Below are 22,417 nucleotides of genomic sequence, written 5' to 3'. Positions count from 1 at the left end.
TTTTTTTTAAGATTTTATTTATTTATTTGACACAGAGGGAGAGATCACAAGTAGGCAGAGAGGCAGGCAGAGAGAGAGGGGGCAGCAGGCTCCCCACCGAGCAAAGAGCCCAACATGGGGCTCAATCCCAGGACCCTGAGACCATGAGCGGAGCCGAAGGCAGAGGCTCTAACCCACTGAACTATCCAGGTACCCCGCATCATGATCTTTAAATGTTAAGAGTTTTTAGCTCTAAATTCTGTTTATGCATGTAAATTCATTATTTCATCTCTGGGTAATGCAGCTGAGTTATTTTTCTTCTGTTTTGAAAGTGTTCTATTAAATATATACATAGCAGTTATTATTTCTAGACTACACAGAAACTGAAATCCAAGTCACACTCCTTATTGGGTATGATTTTGGACAAGTTACTTAAATATGTCCTCACATGTGAAATAGCCCCAGGTAATAGGATTGCTATATTTGGTAACACCTCTGAAGTGCTTGACGGTTAATATTCTTTAAAAGGTAATTTGAAACAACAAACATCTTCAACTGGTGGACTGTAAGGTTATTAATTACATCCCAGAAAGGTCTTTTTAAATTTAAAAAAAAAATTTAAATATTTGAGGTAGGGGGAGGGGCAGAGAGAGAGAATCTTAAGAAGCGCCTGCCCCCACACCCTTCCGCCCTGCATGAAGCCCTATGCAGGACTGGATCTCACCACCTCCGGGGAAACCACAAGTTAGAGGGGCTTAACTGACTGTGCCACTCAGGTACCTCAGAAGAGGTTTTTACATTTTATTTTTTTTAAGCTTTTATTTGACAGAGAAAAGGAGAGAGCACAAGCAGGGAGCCTGACCCAGGGTTCAATCCTAGGATGCTGGGCTCGTGATCTGAGCTGAAGGTAAATGCTTAAGGACTGGGCCACCCAGGCACCTCAAAATGTTTTTAAAATACTTCACGTAGCAGTTCTGATGAATACCTTTTACTTCATTTAAGTATCTTTTAGTAGCAATCCCAGAAGAAAATGCTATTTTTAGGAGTATGTTTAACCAAAAAAACTTTTTTTCCACTTATGTTTAGGCAATTATTCTTCGTAAGAAAGGTAAGGCCCCATCAAGTATCTCATACTTAAACATAGATTCCAAACCATAGTTCGTAGCTTTTTTTGAAGCTTTCATCCGGAATACATTCTAGATCCTCTGTGACTTAGGAAATCTCTTCCCATCAGGGTGACGGAATAGGAAACACTGTCACAGAGACTTAACTATGAAGTTTTATTAAAGAGTTTGGAGCCCCAGATACTCTACATGCAGACCACTACACTCATGCCTGCTGTTCAGGAAGACTGGTCCCCCCCCCCCCCGCCCTTCGGTTCCAGAATCAGTCCAGAGGTGGCAGCCCTGTGACTGCCTCCGGGTCAGGACCACTTCTTGCTCACATTGAGATGGTCGAGCTGGTCTACCACAAATCTGTGGGGGGGGAACTTGGACATGCTGGCCGCCTTAATGGCCTCGAAGGCCGCCGCCCTGCGCCCCGCGGCGTGGCCGTACTCCTGCTCCGCGGTGAGGTAGGGCATGCTCAGCCAGTAATGGTTCTCCGCCTCTATCTCCAGGCGACGGATCATGTTCTGCTTCGCCTGGGAAGACACGGTCCGCGGCCGCCGGTGCTTCCCAATCCACTGTCTGCCAGGAATGCGATTACGGCGGAGGAGGGCGGTCAGGAACATGGCACCTGCTGAGGCGGCAGAAGTCGCACAAACACTGACGGAAGCAGCAAGGCGGGCGAGCGAGCGCAAAACCGGCTCCCTTGCCACTCGGCCAACCCCGACAACGCACACCGCACCCCATACAAAGCGGGGATCCCAGCCAGGCGCGACAGGGGAAAGAAGGGGACTCGTGAAAGAACCAAATATGCCAACCAACTCACCGGCCGCGGCCCTCAGGAGACCACGGCTGACCTCCTGTCCTCCGCAAGCTGGCGGTCGCGATCCCGGAGGCGCGCTGGTCTCTCGGAACGGCCTTGCCCCTTCTCGCGACACTTCAGCTCTCGCGAGAGAGGACTTGAGCGACTCCGCGGACACGGGACGCTTCCGGCGCAAAGAGATTCAAACTAGTGGCGGGCGCGAGCGGAGCGGTGGGATCTTCCAGCGTCTAGTGTCCCGCGGGGGAGTCCTTACCCATGGATCTGATCCGAAGCTTCCACGCGAAGCTACGGTCGCTGGCCATCACCCTAGACAGCGAGACGGCTCGGCTGCAGCGAGTACTGGACGGCGAGGAGAGCGGTGAGTGAAGTGGGCGGGCATCGGGGAGATCGCGGCTACTGCGACCCACCCGGCCGCCCCAGCCAGCCCCGAGTGCGGCATTTGAAAAGGACCTTAACACGTGAAAACGCACACACTTGCAGAAAGGTTATCGTCTACAGTGGGGAGGAGTGCTTCGAAAGAGATACGGAATGGGGCGTGGTACGCCTATCAAAATGCTCGATGTTTGTCGTTAGAGTTCCGAGGTGACAAGTGTCACCTTTTCATTATTCTTATGCGCCCCTCAAATATGTTGTGGCTGTTTCCACTTTTATGTACGACTACATTTGCTCTCCTCAAATAATGAAATAGCGCTATTACTGTGTTGCGAAGAGAAACAGCATAGACTAAGAATGTAAATTGACAGATTGAGCTCATAATGCGTGCATGATATGCTTTCAAGTCACATATAATGGGTATTTATCAATAAAAATACAATATAATAAAACAAAATGCATTTATTTAGCAGGGTTCTTTACATGCACAGTGACTTTGTCTCACCCAAATTGTCCACAGTTGCAGGAAATGCCCGTGTTTTTTCAGCAAACAGTATTGCCAACACAAACACTAGGACTCAGTACTGCTTTTTTTCCCTCCCTCCCTTCTTCTACACCCAATGTGGAGCTCGAATTCAAGACCCAGAGACTGAGAGTCACATGCTTATGAGACTGAGCCAGCCAGGCACCCCTGAATACTGCTCTTTAAAAAAATAAATATAGCAGAATTCTTCACCACTAATCTTTATGCTAGAGTTTTTTTTAATTGTTTCATTCAGATTTTGAGATTATTTTATAAATGTCATAATTGTTATTTGCCTTAAAATATTGCATCCTGTAGACACAGACTCCTTTTACTTTAGTTATATTATGAAGTGTTCCAGCTATTTAAAAATATTTATTCTTTTGACTGTAAAACAATTCGTGTACATGGCAAAATTTTGAGATATAGTAGAAAGAGGAAAATAAATATTTCTTGTAACTCAACCACTTAAAGACACCACTATTAGTATTTCATTATTTTTTGTTTTCTTTCTCTCTCTTTTTTTTTTTTTTTTTTTTTTTTTGTTGTTGTTGTTGTTGTTGTTGAGCTCTGTGCCTGATGTGGGGCTTGAAATCATGATCCTGAGATCAAGAGTCACATACTCAAGGGTCTGAGCCAGCTTGGTGCCTTTTTGGATTCTTGAGAGATAGCTGAATTGCTTTCCACAAAGCTTGTGCCAATTTACCCTCTTACCAGCATAACTGTATACAGACATTTTGCATTTTCGTCTGGTTTTATAAGAAAAAGTTAGAATGATTTTTCTATTTGCAGCCAGTATGTATTACAGAAAATATGGAATTGTGATAGAGAAAATGATCACCAAAAAATCTCACCTATTATGATCACAGTGATGAGTCAGCATGGAGTCTACTAGGGATTCTCTCTCCCTCTGCTCCTTCCCTCTGCACATGCTCTCTCTTTCTCTAAAATAAATCTTTAAAGAAATAAAGGATACAATTCAGTGGTTTTTTTTATATACTCACAGAGTTGTGCAACCATTATAGTAAGTTTAGATTTTCATCACCCTCAAAAGAAACTCTCTTGCTTGTTAATATCCACTCCCCATAGTCCCACCTCCACCTACCACACTAGTTTTATGCAAACACTAATCTATTTTCTGTCCGTATAAATTTGCCTATTCTGGATATTTCAGATAAAACAAATCATACAATTGGTGGGCTTTTGTGATTGACTTATTTTAGCATAATGTTGTAAGGTTTATTCATGTCATAAACATATATCAGTACCTCATTTCATTTTATTGCTGAATAATATTCCATTGTATGGCTATACCAGCCCACTGTGTTTATTTATCAGTTCATGAACATTTGGGTTGTTTCCACTTTGTAGCTATTATGAATGTATGTAAACATCTATGAGTGAGTTTTTGGGTGAACATAATGTTTTCAGTTCTGTTTGCTATGTGATTCAAAGTAGAATTGCTGGGTCATGTGATAACCCTATGTTTATCTTTTTGAAGAGCTGCCAAATTATTTTCCAAAGTGTATACATGATTGTACATTTGCACCAGCAATGAATGAAGATTGCAGTTTCTCTACATCCTCATTTATTATTATTTATCTTTTTGAATATAGTCATTCTAGTGGGTATGAAGTATCACCATTGTGTTGACTTGCCCTTCCGAAATGAAAATTAGTCTGCTTTTAGCAATGAAGGGACATCTTCAAAGGAGGTGTGTTTTAGAAAGAAATTATTTAAAAAACTGCTTTTACATGATGTATATTATACATACTGCAACTGATTAATAAGGTGACAGTACAGTGGGTGAAGGATGTCTTTTCAATAAATGGTGTCAGGCTAGTTGGACACTCATATGGAAAATAAGAATGGATCTTGATCCTTACTTCTTGCTATATTAAAAAAATCAATTAGATTGTATTGTAGCTTGTAGCTACAGGTAGGCTGTAGCTCTAAATGCAAAAAGCAAACAATAAAGCACTTAGAAGAAAATGTAAGTGTTGTCATTGGCAAAGATTTTAAAACTAGGAACCAGAAGTTTCTCACCATAAAAAACTTGCTAAGTCAGATTACATTTTCTCCTTCTCCCTCCCTTCTTCCCTTCTTCATCTGAGTACTGACTATGTAGGGTATGTTTGCTTTCAAAATTCATGAAGCGATATACTTATGATTTTTGTATGTTATAATTTCATAAAGTTTGAAAGAAAGGCCTTAACTTTTTTTTTTAATTGATGGATAAATTATGAGTAAATATTGACAAGGATTTTATGATTCTGGGAAACAACACTAAATTATATTTTCTATTTTGTACTTTTCCTTTCTCTATTCATATTGAAGACTATGAAGATTATCCAATGAGAATTTTATATGACCTTCATTCAGAAGTCCAGACTCTAAAGGTATAGCTTCTGCAATATTAATGTATCATCTTTGTGTCATAATTTTTAAAATCTAAATAGACTTAGTCAAAAGACAGAAATTATAATGTACTTTTTTCCTTATAAAAGGATGATGTCAGTATTCTTCTTGATCAAGCAAGTTGGGAAAGTCAAGAAAGCATTGGTTTCATAAAGGCAACAAAAGTATTGATGAAAAAAATTTCAGTGGATATCATGAAAATAAGAGAGTTTTTCCAGAAGTATGGATATAATCCACGTGCCAAGAAAGATTCAGGTGTGGACAACTTGTATTTTACGGTATTTGTGTAGTATTAAAGAAGGAAGCCTGCATGATTAAATATGACTACTCTGGACTTGGCCATGCTTTCTGGTTCTAGCTCTGCCATTATGACTGTCATGCGTGATCATTATTTACTCATCACTGTGGTGGATGCAGTGCTGATTGGTGGTGTAAAACAAAGACAGTCCTTGCTCTCTTTTCCAAAGTACTAGGTAAAAGAAGAGTACAGGATATAAATCTACATGATTTCAGGATAGTTGGTTTCTAGTCAGCTTTGCCAGTAAATAGCTGAGGGACTAATCTTAAAGTATGCTATTTCCTTTTTCTTCTCAATTTTCTCTTCTGTAGAATGAGAAATTTGGGGCATTATAAATTGAAAAGGCCTTTTTAAGTTCTACAGTTTTAATGAAGGTTAGTATAGCATGGTGGTTTAGAATTTCACCCACAATCTGAATGCAAATCTCTATTTCCATCATTTATTAGCTGTATTATCTTTGACCAGTTACTGAGCGTTGTACCTCAGTGTCTCATCTGTAAAGTGGAAATGTTTAATAGTATCTACCTCTGAGGTTGTATAAGGATTGAATGAGATAAAATTTGTTTAGAATAGTACCTGGTGTGGTAATCACCCTGTGTTAAGTACTGTTAGGCCCATGCCTATGAATGACTAATTTCAGTATGCTTCATTGTCTTTGTTTCTGTGAAGAGAATGATCTTTGTACATAAGTAAACCATTAGTTAAATTCAGCGAATGTATATTGAGGATATGTGTGGAGAGTCAATTGAACAGTCTGCACGGTACAGTGGAAAGAATTCAGTTGACTTAATTGTAAACAAGCTATAGATTAAAGTACTGGCTCCACCAGTTACTACATGTGTGTGACCCTGGATAATTTCTTTGAATTGCTTTTTCCTCACTTGCAAAGTGGGAATGATAATATCTCCCAAGAGGCACTGATATGATGATGATTTTATTAATCTCATCAGTGATAACCTTGTGATAAATACAAGAATAGGTTTTTGGTAGCTTTTATAACATTTCTCCAAATTAACAGAAAGCACAATGCCTAAACAGAAAGTAAATCTTCAGCTTTTCCAGGGGCCAAAAGTCAAGAAACCAAAGTCTGTAACTTTTTTTTCTTTTTTTTTTTGGTATGGTACATACTCCATATTTAACGCATCCTTGTTTATCATGCATACAAAATAGTACCCTATCCTAGTTCATTTCCTATTACCAGTCAAAACAAAGAAAATCCTATCTTTAAAGAAAAAAATGTGCTCGTCTTCACTTCCTCCAGTCTGTTGGATCTCTTAGCTGGACCAGAAAATGTATAGCCTAAATTTATCCCTTTTATATTCTTTTGGATCCAAAGGATTCTGGGACGGATGTGTACCAATGTCTGAAAGACCCCATTTTATTTTTATTTTTTATTTTTTTTAAAGATTTTATTTATTTATTTGACAGGCAGAAATCACAAGTAGGCAGAGAGACAGGCAGAGAGAAGGAGGGGAAGCAGGCTCCCTGCTGAGCAGAGAGCCGGATGCAGGGCTCAATCCCAGGACCCTGGCTGGAATCATAACCTGAGCCGAAGGCAGAGGCTTTAACCCACTGAGCCACCCAGGTGCCCCCAAATACTTTATTCTTTTTTTTTTCCCCCAAATACTTCATTCTTAAAAAGAATGCAACAGGGGCACCTGGATAGCTCAGTTGGTTGAGCAGCTGCCTTTGGTTCAGATCATGATCCCAGGGTCATGGGAACGAGCCCCGTATTGGTCTCCATGCTCCAAGAGAAGCCAGCTCCTCCCTCTCCCTGCTGCTCTGCCTACTTGTGCTGTCTCTCTCTCTGTCAAATAAATAAATAAAATCTTTAAAAAAAAATGCAACAAATTATGGAGAAACTTTTTCCCATTTCTTTCAATATGTGCAGTTGTTACAATTCATATTTCCAGTTTGGCAACCAAATGTTACCTATTCAAGGTCATCTAAAACAGATCTTTGTATGAACTCCCTCCCTCCTTATTCTTAAACAAATGGTAGTGTTTGGAATCAAAAGATGTGGGTTCAAGTCTTGCTCTTTAAATTTTAATCAGCTGAGTGTTTTCCAGAACGTTGTTTGATACCTTTACCTATAAAAGCAAAGAAAAAGATCCTAAGGTATTTCATGCTTGAAACAATTAATACAAAAATTAAATGGAGGGGCGCCTGGGTGGCTCAGTGGGTTAAAGCCTCTGCCTTTGGCTCAGGTCATGATCCCGGGTCCCACATCAGACCCTTTGCTCAGCAGGGAGCCTGCTGCCCCTCCTCTCTCTCTGCCTGCCTCTCTGCCTACTTGTGATCTCTGTCTGTCAAATAAATAAATAAAATCTTAAAAAAAAAAATTAAATGGAGTGAAACATTCAAGCACTCGTCCCGGTACGGGGCGGGGGGTGTCTAAACACGTTTTTATTTGTCTTCCTTCATCTCAACTCCTCCATTTTTTCTTCCTATCTGGTACCCTTTCTAATTACTGGTTCATTTTCTTCTCCACTGCATGCTACACATTTTACATCTGTCCTGCATTTTCTTTCACCTGTTCCGTTCTCCATACCTTGTTATCTCACTGAAGCCCTTTCCTTTCTTAAGTTAGTCTCTGCCCAGATCCTGGCCAAATCCAGTTATCTTCTTCTGGTTATCCTCTTTGACTTTCTGTTGTCTTGCACTAAAACCTGTTATTTCTCTTTCTTAATCTTTCTTGGCATCATAGTGCAATCCCAGACCTTTTAACTGCCACTTGGGTCCCACACTAAATTCATTAAGCATTAATGTTTGCGGGGCACGTAGGTGGCTCAGAGGGTTAAAGCCTCTGCCTTCGGTTCAGGTCATGATCTCGGGGTCCTGGGATCGAGCCCCGCATTAGGCTCCCTGCTCAGAGGGGAGCCTGCTTCCTCCCTCTCTCTTTGTCTGTCCCTCTGCCTACTTGTGATCTCTCTCTGTCAAGTAAATAAATAAAATCTTAAAAAAAAAACCCAAACCATTAATGTATGCAAGGAATGGCAAAGGACTGTGGCGGAAAAGTGTAGTTGTTTTTCAGTTATTTCGTCTGAAATGCTCAGTGTGGTGGTTGGGCATATGAGGTCTGGAGCCAGATATAACCTACTCAGGGTTGAGAAACTATATTTGTTTCTAATGCTCTCTTGTCATTTTCCTCAACCAGACTTTTGTTACATGTGTTCTAAACTGAGGATAAAAATTTATCCTGGTTTAATAGTCTTTCCTTTTTAAGTTAGGTATCTATAAATGAAAAATCTAAAATAATACTATACTTCATGTTAAATCTAGATCATCGTTAATTCCACCCTGTGCTTAATGTCATAAAATGGTAAAGTGATTCTACAATCTATTAAGAGAGATGGGTAAATCACAGTAACTGAGAAAGTAAGGATATTGGACTTTTATTTGCATTGATTTTTCATCGTTTAACATTTTAGTTTACTTCTTAAATGTCCTCAAAATGGGATATGGCTACACAAGAGGTACATGTCAGAAATTTCCTAAAGGGACAATTGAAATAAAACTTTAGAGACTAATAAATAAATAAAATCTTAAAAAAAAAAAAACAACTTTAGAGACTAAGGAGGAAATCAGGACCTTTGCTGATTTGGGACATTTCAAATGGAGCTGTTTTATATGGTTTTAGTACATGGAATTTTGTGGTTTGATGTTTGACCAAAATATGACCTCCTTGGTTCTTCCTCACAGTGGGTGAACAAGAAATCATTGACTCTGAATCAGAGTCCACTAAGCATGAAAATTTTCAAATGCCTGATGTGAAGGACAGTCTATCTGATCCTGCTATTCCGAGGACTTCTGGTTCTGAGAAGTCTCCACGGAGTCCGCAACTTTCCGATTTTGGACTTGAACGGTACATGATATCCCAAGTTCCACCAAACCTTCCACAGGCAGTAAATGACCATGAGGAAGAGCCAAAAAATTTAACTCCATCTTCTAAACAGTTACTAGATAAAGTACTAAAAACTCCAAAATGTGCTCTGAAGATGGATGATTTTGAGTGTGTAACTCCTAAATTAGAACACTTCGGTATCTCTGACTATACTGCCTGTTTAAATGAAGACTACACAATGGGACTTAAAAATATGAAGGGGAATAAAAGGTAAGCCACTTTCAAAAAAGGCACATTTTATCTGACTTTCTAAATCTTTTGTATGATTGATTTTTCCTAGAAGAGATACGACATTTCAGACTGTAACTTTCCTTCAAATAAACTTTACATTTCAAACTTCCCTGAATCACCAATTCCGTAAGTAAAGTGTGAGCTCTTGGATTTCCAGTTAGATGCTGTAGGAGTAATTGATAGGGTTTGGCATTTGGAGGGATAGAGAAGAGGTAGAGTCAGTAAGAACCTGTGAATGATTTTGCATGGAGATGTGGGGAAAGACTTGGGGATCCAGGATAAATCACAGACTTACCTGCGATGATGTTTGGGAAAACAATGAAGACAGGAAAACCTGCAGCCTCGATTAAAGGTGGATGTGTTTCCATGTTGATTTAGAGGTCCCGGTAGAGGTGTTAGAGGTGTTCTTGAGTGTAGGTATTTTAATATGAATTAGAAGCTCAGTGACCCATTTTTGTGGAGTGAATAGTGTGGAAGTGGTACTTAAAGAGTTACAATGAAAATGAAAATGCCCCATATTAAAGCAGCCAAGCAAGAGCTAAAGATAAATCCGTATCGTTAAGAACTGTAATTATTAAAGAAGTCAAATAAACATTCAACCTAAGGAGTCAATTAAAAACCTCAAAAATCTTTGTTGTGGGACAAAGAGAGGGAGTAAACACCAAAGATAAAATGTGATTATAAAAGATTTTTAGAAGAAAAAAAAAAAGATTTTTAGAAGAGTAGTGTTGATAAATCTAAGAACTGGTTCATACTTAAACGTAAATGCAAATAGCAGAATTAGGAAGGAAGGGCTATAATTATTATTCTTTAATCTATTAGAAATACTATAGGGGATAGTATTGGGAAATATGGAAAATTCAGATAATTGAAAATTTTTTAAAATAATACACAGTTATCAAAATCATCTTGAAATAGAAAACCTGTACAGACCAAAAGAGAAGAAAACTGAAAAAGCTATCAAAGAACTAACTACAAAAAGCTCTGAGCACAGATGGTTTTCTGGATTAATCCTTTCATAATGTCATAGAATATATACATTTCATCTTACATAAAAAGTTATTTTCCAAAAAAAAAAAAAAAAAAAGTTATTTTCCTGAGGAGGGGATATACATTATATTGTGGGTCCCAGCATTTCACCTGGACTCTTCAGATTCATAAAACCTGTTTTCCATTTCCTCACTAGTAAAATGCATATAACCATACCCATTGCTGCTTACCACATTGAGTCAGTGGAATAGAGTGGATAACAAAGTTATAAATTGCCTTAAGAATGAGATGCTATAAAAATAATTACCTTTAAAAGGAGCTCATTATCAGGGGTCTACAAACTACTGCTGCAGGCCAAGTCCAGCCTGCTGCCCATTTTTTGGTAAATAAAGTTTTAATGGAGCATAGACTAAAAAAAATTCTTTTTCTAAAAGTAGAATAAGACAGAAAAATGCTGCAGTTTAGTTTATGAGGTTGACATACCCTTGATACTAACCCTGACAAAGCACACAAAAGGAAAGTATAGCTATTCTAATTTAGAATATGGATGTAAAATCCCAATTAAAATACTCACAAATTGATTTTAGCAGAATATTAAAAGTGTAGTGAACAACTTTCAAGTTAAGCTTATCCTAGGAATGCAAAGATAGTTTAATACTTGGAAACTCATAAAATACATTATTTTAATCACTTTATAAGAGAAAGGATAATCTCAATAGATACCAATAGGAATTTGAGAAAAATCTGATACTCATTCCTCATTTAAAATGCTTGGTCAAAGTCAAAATAGAATATTTCATTAACATGATAAGCTATGGGTATCTCAATAATGAAGCTATCTGTCACCATCATTTAATGTCATTCTTGATATCTGGCCAGTAAGAAGTATGTTTAGGCCATGTTTTGTACCTGGGCTACTCAAGAAACTCATCTAAAGTTTCAAGAAAGAGACTGATATATGTTATACAGTTATAACCATGTAAAATAATGTGCTTTCCTTTATTTTATTAAAACATAATTTTGTGGGCACCTGGGTGGCTCAGTCTGTTAAGCGTCTGCTTTCAGCTCAGGTCATGATTCCGGAGTCCCTGGATTGAGCCCCACATCAGGATCCCTGCTCAGTGAGGAGTGTGTTTCTCCCTCTCCCTCTGCTTCTCTCCTGGGTCTTGCTCTCTCTCTCAAATAAATAAATAAAATCTTAAAAAAAAAATAATTTCTAAACAAAGTGGAAAAAAACAAAATAAAATACCAACATCGGTGATAGGTAAAAAGGTTTGTGTGATAAAAACCGTAAGACATTTCTGAATTATATAAAGGGGAAATTAGGGAATGTAATGTTTTTCTTCATCTGAAGATGGACTGAATATTGCTAAGATGTTTAATCACAACAAATTAACTTACTGATGTCATGCATTTACAACAAAGCCTCATTAGGATTTTTTAAGGAGAAAGGGATATTTGATAAAATGATTCCAAAAGTTATTTGGAAGAATAGGGGCACCTGTGTGGCTCAGTTGTTAAGCAACTGCCTTCAGCTCAGGTCATGATCCCAGGGTCCTGGGATCAAGCTCTGCATTGGGCTGCCTACTTGGCAGGAGGCCTGCTTCTCCCTCTCCCACTCCTCCTGCTTGTGTTCCCTCTCTCTCTCTCTAGCTCTGTCAAATAAATAAAATCTTATTAAAAAAATTATTTGGAAGAAATAGAAAGTAGGAGTAGCTTAAAAAAATAATGAAAAATAAGAATAATGAGGGAATTTGACCCCCTAATATGAAAATATATAAAGCTATAATAAGTAAAACAGTATAAAACTGTCCCAGAATAGATCTGTAACTAGAATAGAATAGCCCAGGAACCAAATCTAAATTTAAATAATTTATATAAGAAGGTGTTTTTGAATAAGAATGTTCTGTAAATTATGCTAGGACAGGGATGCCTGGGTGGCTCAGTTAATTGTCTACCTTTGGCTGGTGGGAGCTGTTGAGCCCTGCATTGGGCTCCTTGCTCAGTGGGGAACCTGCTTCTCCCTCTGACTGCCGCTTCCTAGCTTATTCTCTCTCTCTCTGACAAATAAAATCTTAAAAAAAAGAATTATGCTAGGACAGTTGGTTAATTGAACCAGCTTGTAATACTTGATGACACTCCTCTTTATAACTATATTTCAGACATCTGGGTAATTGACTGGAATACCCTTAGTAACTAGATGACAGGATCAGTCTTTTTAGTCCAAAAAAATGAAAAGTTCTTAATCTATGTCTGGTTATGATTGCAAAATTCCACTTCATGGTTTTGAAACCATGAGCTATATAATTCCTATATTTGAACTAATGAGTTAAACTTGTGGCTTGCCCTTAAGTCAAGAGTTTCTTTTCTTTTTTTTTCTTTTTTTTTTTTAGATTTTGTTTATTTATTTGACAGAGAGAGAGCACAAGTAGGCAGAGGAGGAAGAGAACCAGGCACCTCACTGAGCGGGGAGTCTGATGCGGGACTCAATCATGACCTGGGATTATGATCTGAGCCCCTTAACTGACTGAGCCACCCAGACATCCCAGGTCAGAGTTTCTTAACCTGCTTCTAAGTCACACCTGTCAATACAAAATGGTGTATAACCTTTTTTGACCCGTGGGTATACATTAATTTAAAAAAATTTTTTAAAAAGATTAGTTCCATGGGACTTCTGTTCCTTAAAGCAGAACTGAATGTTTGTCCAGACTTCTTGACATATAGTAAGATTGATTTTTTTCCCAGAGGTTCAATATTAACTTTTTTTAAACTTAATTTCCCTATGATTCTCACCAGGGAAGAGGCCACAGAACCAGAACCAATGACCAGTGATAATTTCTTTGTCACTCCTGGCCTCCAGCAGTTGAAAAAAAATGGTAAGTATAGCAATCACATTACTTCTCAGCTATCCTCTTTCTAGATTATCTTTGTACAGAAATGGTTCTGTATCTGCATCTTTTCAGTTCATAACACTGAATTATATAAAGTATCATCCCATCAGGTGCAACATGATTTCATACTGTAGAAAGATATAATTCTCTGGTATGTTTTTCATATTTTTCCTGATTATAGTCAGTATCTCGGCTTGTTGTTTTTAACAAGTTTACTAAAAACGTGTGTGTGTGTGTATTTAGTTACCAAACTTTTTTTTTTTAAAGATTTTATTTATTTATTTGACAGAGAGAGATCACAAGTAGGCAGAGAGGCAGGCAGAGAGAGAGGAGGAAGCAGGCTCCCTGCTGAGCAGAGAGCCCGATTCGGGACTCGATCCCAGGACCCTGAGATCATGACCTGAGCCGAAGGCAGCGGCTTAACCCACTGAGCCACCCAGGCGCCCAGTTACCAAACTTTTGATACAGAGCCAATAGTACCTTTTTAAAAAGATTTATTTATTTATTTTAGAGGGGAGGGGCAATGGGAGAGGGAGAGAAATTTAAGTAACTCCACGCAGAGTTCAAAGCTGGTTTCGGGGCTTGATCTCACAACCCTGAGATCACAACCCAGTTATTACGACCTGAGCCAAAACCAAGAGTCGGATGCTTAAGTGACTGTGCCATCCAGCTGCCGTCAGTAGTACCTTTTTAAAATTTAGCATCAACCTAATGATTAGAATTCTACATTATTTTTCTTATATAAACCACACTCAGAATACATTAGCTACCATTTCAAATTCTGTTTTTTTAAAATACTAAAAGATCTGAAAGAAAATTTTCATGTAGTGTTTTCATATTTGTCCCACGAAACATGAAAACATTAGTTTTCACAAAAATGTAAAAAATTCTAGCGTTTGTGATTTTTTAAATTTACAATTGTCCATATAAATTTATTGGCATATTTTTTTGAAGTAACTTGTCTTCATCAGGTCTTTCCAAATTTATAAACATATTTTCAGAAAAATTCTCTTTTTGTACTAATTTCACTGACATGTTATTAAGTTAAATGTTATTAAATTATTTAATATGAAATGTGTTATTACATATGTTATTAAATTATCAGGTACTTCTGGTATACATAGAAGTGAAAAAATACAAATGACTTCTAGTAAACTTAGACCTCGGCTTGTTGGAAAGAGCCTGCCTGTACCAAAGAGAGGGAGAGAGTCGACCACCACCTCATACAGACCCAGAATTAATTCCCAGTGGAGGCAAACTTTTAGAAAATGATGAAGGAGGGGAATATCTGTGTAACTTCTGAAGTGGGATGGATTTTTAAAGAATAGCTTCCTGACTGAAAGTCTTCAGTAACCACAGGCAGTGTATTTTGTGAAAGGAATGGCAAGCTCAGGTTTATCCACTAGTACTTTGGTTAAGTGGAGCCTTGTTAAGAGAGTTTCTGTTGTATTTTATCTTGACCCTATTCTTAGGCCACAAAAGTACCATTATTGCAGTCCATACCTGGGAAAGTTTAGTAACTTGTTTACCATTTTCTTTACTTACTCTTGCTTCTTATATCCCACTCATTCCTTCTGGGTTTAGTTTTCTTCTTGTTAAAGTACATCCATCAGCACTTCTTTCAGAGATGTTATTTCTAGTCTGCGAGAAGTCATCTCTGGTTTTGTGTCTGAAGACTTTTTTAATTTTTCTTTCTCATTCATTCATTTTTAACAATAATTTAACTGCTTATAGACAATAGGTTGACAGCTGACTTTCTTCAATATTTTATAAAGAAATTATTTCATTGTCATCTGGTGTCCATTGCTGATAAGCAGAATACTGTGGGTCTGATTCGCTTTTCTTTGTAGATTGTTGGTCTTTTCTTCCTGGTAGTAAGATTTTTGTCAATATCTTTGACATTCTACATTTCTCTATAATTTTAAAATATATATTTTTAAAATCTATTATGCTTAGAATTTGGTATGATTTTTGAACTAAGGACTCATGTCATTAATTTTTGAAAATTTTTGAAAATACTCTGAGATTCTCTCTTTAACAAAATTACCTCTCCCCTAATTCCTCCCCTAATTTTTTCCTGGGTTTCCTGTACACTGTATTTTAGAATGTTATTCTTCAGTATTTATTCTTCAGGTTAACTTCCCTTTGATATTTTCCTTCCTTTTGTCTCTGCTACCTTGTGCTTTAGTTAGAACTTTCTTCCATTTTGCTATTTTTCTCTTACCCTGAGTCTAAATTTTTATTTTAATCTATTGAATTTTTACTCTGGTGATATTTTCTGTTTTATACATTTTTCTTTCAAATGTGACTGTTCTTTTTCCGTTCCATAATACTGTTCTCTTGCCTCGTAATTTCTGTGCCTTCCTTTATCTCTTTGAATATTTTCTTTTTTTTTTCTTTTTTTAAATGAGAACCACTGGCTTCCTTCTTTCTTTCTTTTTTTTTTTTTTAAAGATTTTATTTATTTATTTGACAGACAGACATCACAACTAGGCAGAAAGGCAGGCAGAGAGAGAGGAGGAAGCAGGCTCCCTGCTGAGCAGAGAGCCCGATGCGGGACTCGATCCCAGGACCCCAAGATCATGACCTGAGCTTAACCACTGAGCCACCCAGGCGCCCCTCTTTGAATATTTTAAATATATGTATCTGGAAGACTGTTTAAAGTGTTGATACTTCTCTTTATTTTGCTCTGTTCTTTCCTGGAGGTGCCTTTCCTCACAAGCCTTTAATTTTTAACTGTGAACTCCTCTTCTGGTGACACTGTTTTCAGTGAAGTTCTGGGAGTCACAGGTTGTCCCGTGGAGCTGTTTCATGCTCACCCCAGCTAAGGCTCCACATTACCAGTTGCACACAGGTTTTTAGGTGAACTGCTGGACTCAGGATGCCTGCACTGGACTCCTAGGGTGAACTTAGACCCCCACAACACTGCACTGGGTAGAGTTGATATTCTGATTTTCAGTCTTTTCTGAAGACTTAACCCTTAGCCTGGCTGACTTCATCCTGTTCCGCTGGAGCTGGCGCTGGTGGGCGAGTATTTTCCAGTCTCTGCTTCACATACCTCACTGCTTTTCCAGACTCTTGGCTTGATACACCATGCTCTGTTTCAGTGCCTTCTACGTTGGAGACTATGCCCTTAACTTCTCTCTGTGCTGGTCTTAGAATCCCAGGTGTCTGGATGTGTACTTGGAAATTTTGGATTAGGTATATGTTAGCATCTTACTGAATTTGCTCCAGATCTTCATGTTACACCTAAAGCTAAATCCTCACTCTGTTATTCTCCTTCCCTTCCTATCCTAAAGTGATGATTATTCTAGAGTTGTGTTTGAAAATTTCATTTAAGTTGCAACATCCAATTTGTGTTCTTCTGCCACTTGCTTTTTTCACTCAATTCATGTAAATCCAGTTCATCCATTTTAATTGTTGAGTGTTGTATGAATAAGCCGTATTTTATTTATTTACTTGCTTATTAAGGAGTAGTTGTTTTTTGCTATTACAGGCAGTGCTCTGACAAAATTGTGCCCTGATGAAATTGTTCCTTGTACACGTGAGTTACTCATGTTAGAAGTGGAGCCTCTAGGGCGCCTGGGTGGCTCAGTGGGTTAAGCCGCTGCCTTCGGCTCGGGTCATGATCTCAGGGTCCTGGGATAGTGTCCCGCATCGGGCTCTCTGCTCAGCAGGGAGCCTGCTTCCCTCTATCTCTCTGCCTGCTTCTCCGTCTACTTGTGATCTTTCTCTGTCAAATAAATAAATAAAATCTTAAAAAAAAAAAAAAAGAAGTGGAGCCTCTAAATCAGATGGGATGCACATCTTCCCCTATTCTAGAAAATGCTAACTTGCCACTTGAGAGTGGCTGTTCTGATTCTCACCAGCAGTGTTTACATTTCTATTTCTCCATCTTTTCCAGCACTTGATTTTCAGACTTCATAAATTTTTGCCAGTCTTGTCATTTTTCTAACATTTAATTTTTCTTTTTGGTTTTTTTTTTAAAGGTTTGTTCATTTATTTGAGAGAGAGAGACTGCGGGTGTGTGCAGGGGGAGGGGCAAAGGGAGAGAATATTCAAGTAGACTCCCCACTGAGTGCAGAGTCCTGTATGGCTTGATCTCACAACCCATGGATCATGACTTGAGCCAAACCAAGGGTTAGCCAGCTGAGCCACTCAGGTGCCCCTCATTGTTTTTTTTCTTCTTTTTAAGATTTCTTTCATGATACTATATATGGTAGAGGTATAAATGTCTCTATACCCATAATTCTGTTCCTGGGATCTCTTTCTAAAAGTTCTGATAGTCAATTACTGCTTCAATTACTGCTTTAGAAAAACCCAGTTGAAGTCTTAGAAGGCAGATCTCCTTGCCCTCTTTCTCCTCCTTTTTCTTCTTCAGAAATTTTATTTTCTCCATAAAGATCATAGATTTTAATAGAGTCACATGTAGGTGTCATGTCTTCTTTGTTGTTGTAAAAAAAATCTTTTTTAAGATTTTATTTATTTATTTGAGAGAAAGAGGGAGTGAGAGGGAGCACACAAGCAGTGGGAGAGAGAGAAGCAAGCTCTCCACTGAGCAGGGACCCCAATGCAGAGCCTGATGCCAGGACCATGGGATCATGACCTGACCTGAAGGCAGACATTTAACTGACTGAGCCACCCAGATGTTGGCTTTTCTCAAATTATGTTTTTAATAGTTTGTTGCTCTTTTGCTAGAACTATTCATTTTTATGTATTGTTCTTATATCTTGCAGCCTTGCTGAGGTTTTATTAGTGCCGATGATAACTAGATAGGCAAATATGAAGTTTTATTTCTTCCTGTCTAGTCAAGCACACACTATAGCTATTTCTTAAGTTATTAAGAAAGTGCACAAATTATCTTGACTACATTTATAACCTAAAGTTGAAATAAACATTTCAACTTTATATCTTTTCATGCCATTGTTTGTGTCTTTTAGATGCTGACTGTGCAGATTCTCCCTTAGCACCTACATTCTGCACTCCTGGTTTGAAAATTCCTCCTACAAAGAACAATAGAGCTCTGGTATGGTTCCGTAACATTGAAAGCTCTAATCTATTTCTTGATGACTCCTATATACTACTGTTTCTAGACTCCAACAGTCTGTTTTAAAAACTTAGATTATTGTATGTCAACTATACTTCACTTTAAAAAAAACACAGATTAATGCAGGCTTTACAAGTATTTTTACTCATTTCTGGAAGGGAGTTTATTTATTTATTTATTAAAGATTTTATTTATTTGACAGCGAGAGACACAGTAAGGGAGGGAACACAAGCAGTGGGAGTGGGTGAGGGAGAAGCAGGCTTCCTGCTGATCAGGGAGCCTGATGCAGGGCTCGATCCCAGGACCCTGGGATCATGACCTGAGCTGAAGGCAAACACTTAATGACTGAGCTACCCAGGCGCCCTGTCTGGAGGGGAATTTAGCAGTGTATAGCAAAAGCTTTAAAATTTTTTCATACACTTTGACCATATCTCAGAATTTATTCTAAGGCACATTGGCACAAGGAATTATAATAATGAAGTTATAGAAGAAAGAACAGCAAAGAATGGGAAAAATCTGGATGTCAAGTGGTAATGGAGAAGCGAAATACACTGTATGTTTTAAAGAATAGATAAGAACATATAAAGAATATTTTCAAGAAATATTTAATGATGGAAAATGACATGCATACATATGGATATACAAACACACACACAATATACTTTATTTCAAGGAAAAAGAATAAAAGAATGAAAACTATCAAAATGTGATTATTTACAGGTGATTACAGGTGATTTTTTAGGCTTTTTCCAAATATTTCTCAATGAACAAATTTACTTTAAGCATATCTCAACCCTTTTTTAAAGTTGCTGTGAATACTTAAAAGACAACCAGTGCAGAAGACTGCACTGTCCAAAAAACTATAGTGTTGTCCATAAAATGTGACCATATATCTGTGGAGCTAAGTTTTTATTTTTAAAAAATTGATGAATTTAAAATTAAATAGCCCCGTGTGGCTTGTTGCTATTGTATTGAACAGTGTTGCTCTAGACCAACCAAATGCTATTTGTATCAGTCTAAGTACCTCTCAGGTTATTGCCTGCTAGTACTTGCCTTTTACAGTTAATCCACTACTTGTGTTCCAGTGTGGAAGGCACTATACTGATGTGACTCACCCTCTTTATTAACTCTGACCCTAGGGAAATGAGGTGAAGGTATGTTACCGTTCTTAGCCCATGCTAAGTTACATCAGATGGGCTTTCTTAGTCTTGAGAGTGAGGGTGTGTGGAACACTTGTGCTCATCCGTGCTGTTACTCTCACCTGGCCCAGCTGGTTGCCTGAAACTGGTGGGTGAATCGATCTAAATCTAGATCAGTCAAGTCCGTTTAGTTTTCATATTAAGCTGTAACTCAGCCATTATTAGTGACTGATTTTGTCCTCCCTATGCCATTTCTTTGTTTTCTCAATTTTCTTTAGTCGAGGAAGAACAGGTCATTTTTGTGCTTACTTCTATGTCACTTTCGTGCAACAGAACTAAAACTGACTCAATTTTTGTTCACTGTATTTTATACCATCATAATTTAATGATTTATTTTTGTTCAATAGGGGGGCACAGATTATCCATTACCAAAAACAAATATTTCATCAAATGATTTGGAAATGAAAGACTGTACATCATTAGTTTTAAATTCAGACAAGTGTTTTGAGAGTTTTGCGGATCCCTCTTCTCCTGTAATTTCTTCTTATGAGAATCTGCTGAGAACACCTACACCTCCAGAAGTAACTACCATTCCAGAAGATATTCTTCAGGTTGTTTTTCCATGCTATTTCTTTCTCTGACACATTCTTTTCAAAATTAGATATCTGAAGACCTGAAACTGTATATAAACGGTCTTATTTCTCAGTGGGCTAATGTGCTGTTTTGTGAACTAAGAAAATCTAAATTCTGTGCCCTTCTGAGAGCACCTGGCTGAAGCTCTTCTGAGCTGAGTACAAGCTCATGACTTCATCATACTTTTATGTCCTCACACTGTATTTTCTGTCTAACTTCATGTTCTGAAATGTATTCTTACAATATTTTGTAATAATTGTTCAACCACAGTTGCCATGCTGGCCATTGTTTCCACTGGAGCTATGGCTGGCAAAAAGCACAAATGTCGTTTACCCTCCCGTTCTCTAGGGTAGAGTATCCTGAACCACTTAGATCAGCGTTTCTTGAACCCAAGACATCTTGGACCTCAGTTTGAGAAACACTGATTTAAATGTTAGAATATCATCTAACATGAATATCATCATGTATATCATCATTTACCTCTAGTCTACTCCTGGTCTGTACACCAACTGCCAGCTCTGTTAAATAACCACCAGTCATTCCCCCTCCTTAATGGAAGTACAGTGCTTGGTGGAATGGCTTGGGCAAGTGGAATTGTTAAGAACCATTCTAGCAACTGACCTAGTTTGGGAGAGCTGTGAGAAGGATGAAAGTACTTGGAAGAATACCTAAATGCCATTAGAGCAGACTCATCCTGTGACAATCAACAAAGTATTTGTTACCCTTTTTTCTTTGTCTTCTGTTTTCCTGGGCATTATAAGAAGTAGGGTGGGCATTTTCTGTCTTTAAGGAGTTTTCTTGAGTTTCCACTTTACTGTGGTTGATCCTTCTCTTTTTATTTCTACATGGAAGAGGGGAAACCTTGTATTTAATGAAAAAAATCATAGGTGATATTTCAGACTCTTTATAATCTTTAAGAGCTGATGATCTTTTGAGCATGTATCTTGCCTTTTTCCTACATACATTTTCCCTAACAACTTTGTAGAGGCTTAATTTGCTCTGAGGGATGATTTGCTGCTTACTCCTATTAATCTTAGAGTACATTATAAAAGGCTTTAGAAATCAAGCCTCCAAATTCAATTTCTCATAACTCCAACTTTTCTTTGCTGTTTAACGTCTGTCTGTGCTGCTGAAAAATTATTAATTTCAAAAACTCGTATCTTTCAATTTTCCTTGGCTTTTCTTGAATGTTTTAAAAGACCTTACAAATTTGTTGTGTTGTTTTAATGACTTGGTAAAAAGGAGTATGTTTTGTTTCAGATTTTATCAAAATACAACTCAAACCTAACAACTCCAGTAGCAGTGAAAGCCATGCCACCCAGCAAAGGGCTCCTCACTAAACATGAAGGACCAAACATCCGAGGTGTTGGCAACAAAGAAAACTGGTGAAGGTATGTTACCGTTCTAAAGAAATTACCTGTGTTATTTGAGAACATTTAAAAATTAACATTCATATGGGGGGGGTAAAAATGTTTTATTTGACATTTCGCAGCTTAGGTTAACAGCCTTCTCTCTTTTGATACAGAGCTTGTTAACCCTGGAATTCAGACTTCACGAGCAGGTTGGATGACATCATTGGGAATCTATACCCAGTTATTTTATTATTGTTAAAGTATATAGCCACAATATCATAACATTTTATTGGTGTCTATAAATTATGCTTGATTTTTTAAAAAAATTGCATCTTTTTGCAAAAGTTCTAATGGATCCACCCACAATAGAAACTGAACAGAAAATTGGAAGCAGATCGGGACTTTGTTGTTCACATCGCCTTACATTTTCCCCTTCTTAAAAACCAACCCATATTAAAGATGATCATGGACACTGGTGTGATAACATGGTTTGTTTTGTTTTTGTTTTTGAAGTAGGCTCCATGCCCGGTGTGGGGCTTGAACTCCCAACCCCGAGAACAAGAGCAGCATATTCTACTGCCTGAGCCAGTCAGGCGCCCCTGTCATAATGTTTTTTATTGAGATCTGCTTTAGTTTAACCTTGGTCTTAATCAGTTATTCACTTTTCAAAGATCATTAGTATTTCACTGATTTCACATTTACACTGCCTAA

The 22,417-nt window shown here is 37.9% G+C and overlaps 2 protein-coding genes across 3 annotated transcripts; one reads left to right on the top strand and one right to left on the bottom strand.

Annotated features, from left to right (window-relative positions):
• Window positions 1–1,245: 1,245 nt before the first annotated feature.
• Window positions 1,246–2,061, bottom strand: MRPL57 (mitochondrial ribosomal protein L57). Of its 2 annotated transcripts, none has more exons than XM_004774334.3 (2): window positions 1,912–2,061; window positions 1,246–1,719 (listed from the first exon to the last, which is right to left on the bottom strand). In XM_004774334.3, the coding sequence occupies exon 2, from the start codon at window positions 1,709–1,711 to the stop codon at window positions 1,403–1,405; it is 309 nt and encodes a 102-aa protein (XP_004774391.1). In that variant the 5' UTR covers window positions 1,712–1,719; window positions 1,912–2,061; the 3' UTR covers window positions 1,246–1,402. The 2 variants fall into 2 exon arrangements, with proteins under 2 accessions (XP_004774391.1, XP_004774392.1); XM_004774335.3 differs by having other exon boundaries at window positions 1,246–1,716; window positions 1,912–2,049.
• SKA3 (spindle and kinetochore associated complex subunit 3) lies at window positions 2,062–22,190 on the top strand. Its single transcript, XM_004774336.3, has 9 exons — window positions 2,062–2,266; window positions 5,141–5,202; window positions 5,311–5,476; window positions 9,222–9,633; window positions 13,441–13,520; window positions 18,476–18,561; window positions 20,129–20,332; window positions 21,615–21,745; window positions 21,880–22,190. Exons 1-8 carry the CDS (start codon window positions 2,164–2,166, stop codon window positions 21,741–21,743), a joined length of 1,242 nt encoding a protein of 413 aa, XP_004774393.1. The 5' UTR covers window positions 2,062–2,163; the 3' UTR covers window positions 21,744–21,745; window positions 21,880–22,190.
• The last annotated feature ends 227 nt before the right edge of the window (window positions 22,191–22,417 follow it).

This window comes from Mustela putorius, unplaced genomic scaffold (assembly GCF_011764305.1).
Source record: "Mustela putorius furo isolate JIRA1106 unplaced genomic scaffold, ASM1176430v1.1 tig00004035_pilon_pilon_pilon, whole genome shotgun sequence".
In the NCBI taxonomy this organism is placed as follows: Eukaryota; Metazoa; Chordata; class Mammalia; order Carnivora; family Mustelidae; genus Mustela; species Mustela putorius.
Note: the sequence above shows the minus strand (reverse complement) of the source record. Positions and strands in the feature narration are given on the sequence as shown.

Coding starts and splice junctions, on each gene's coding strand:
- MRPL57 (XM_004774334.3), bottom strand. CDS start 1,711: ATGTTCCTGACCGCCCTCCTCCGCCGTAATCGCATTCCTGGCAGACAG.
- SKA3 (XM_004774336.3), top strand. CDS start 2,164: ATGGATCTGATCCGAAGCTTCCACGCGAAGCTACGGTCGCTGGCCATC. Junction 2,267..5,140: donor ACTGGACGGCGAGGAGAGCG/GTGAGTGAAGTG, acceptor TTCATATTGAAG/ACTATGAAGATTATCCAATG. Junction 5,477..9,221: donor ACGTGCCAAGAAAGATTCAG/GTGTGGACAACT, acceptor TCTTCCTCACAG/TGGGTGAACAAGAAATCATT.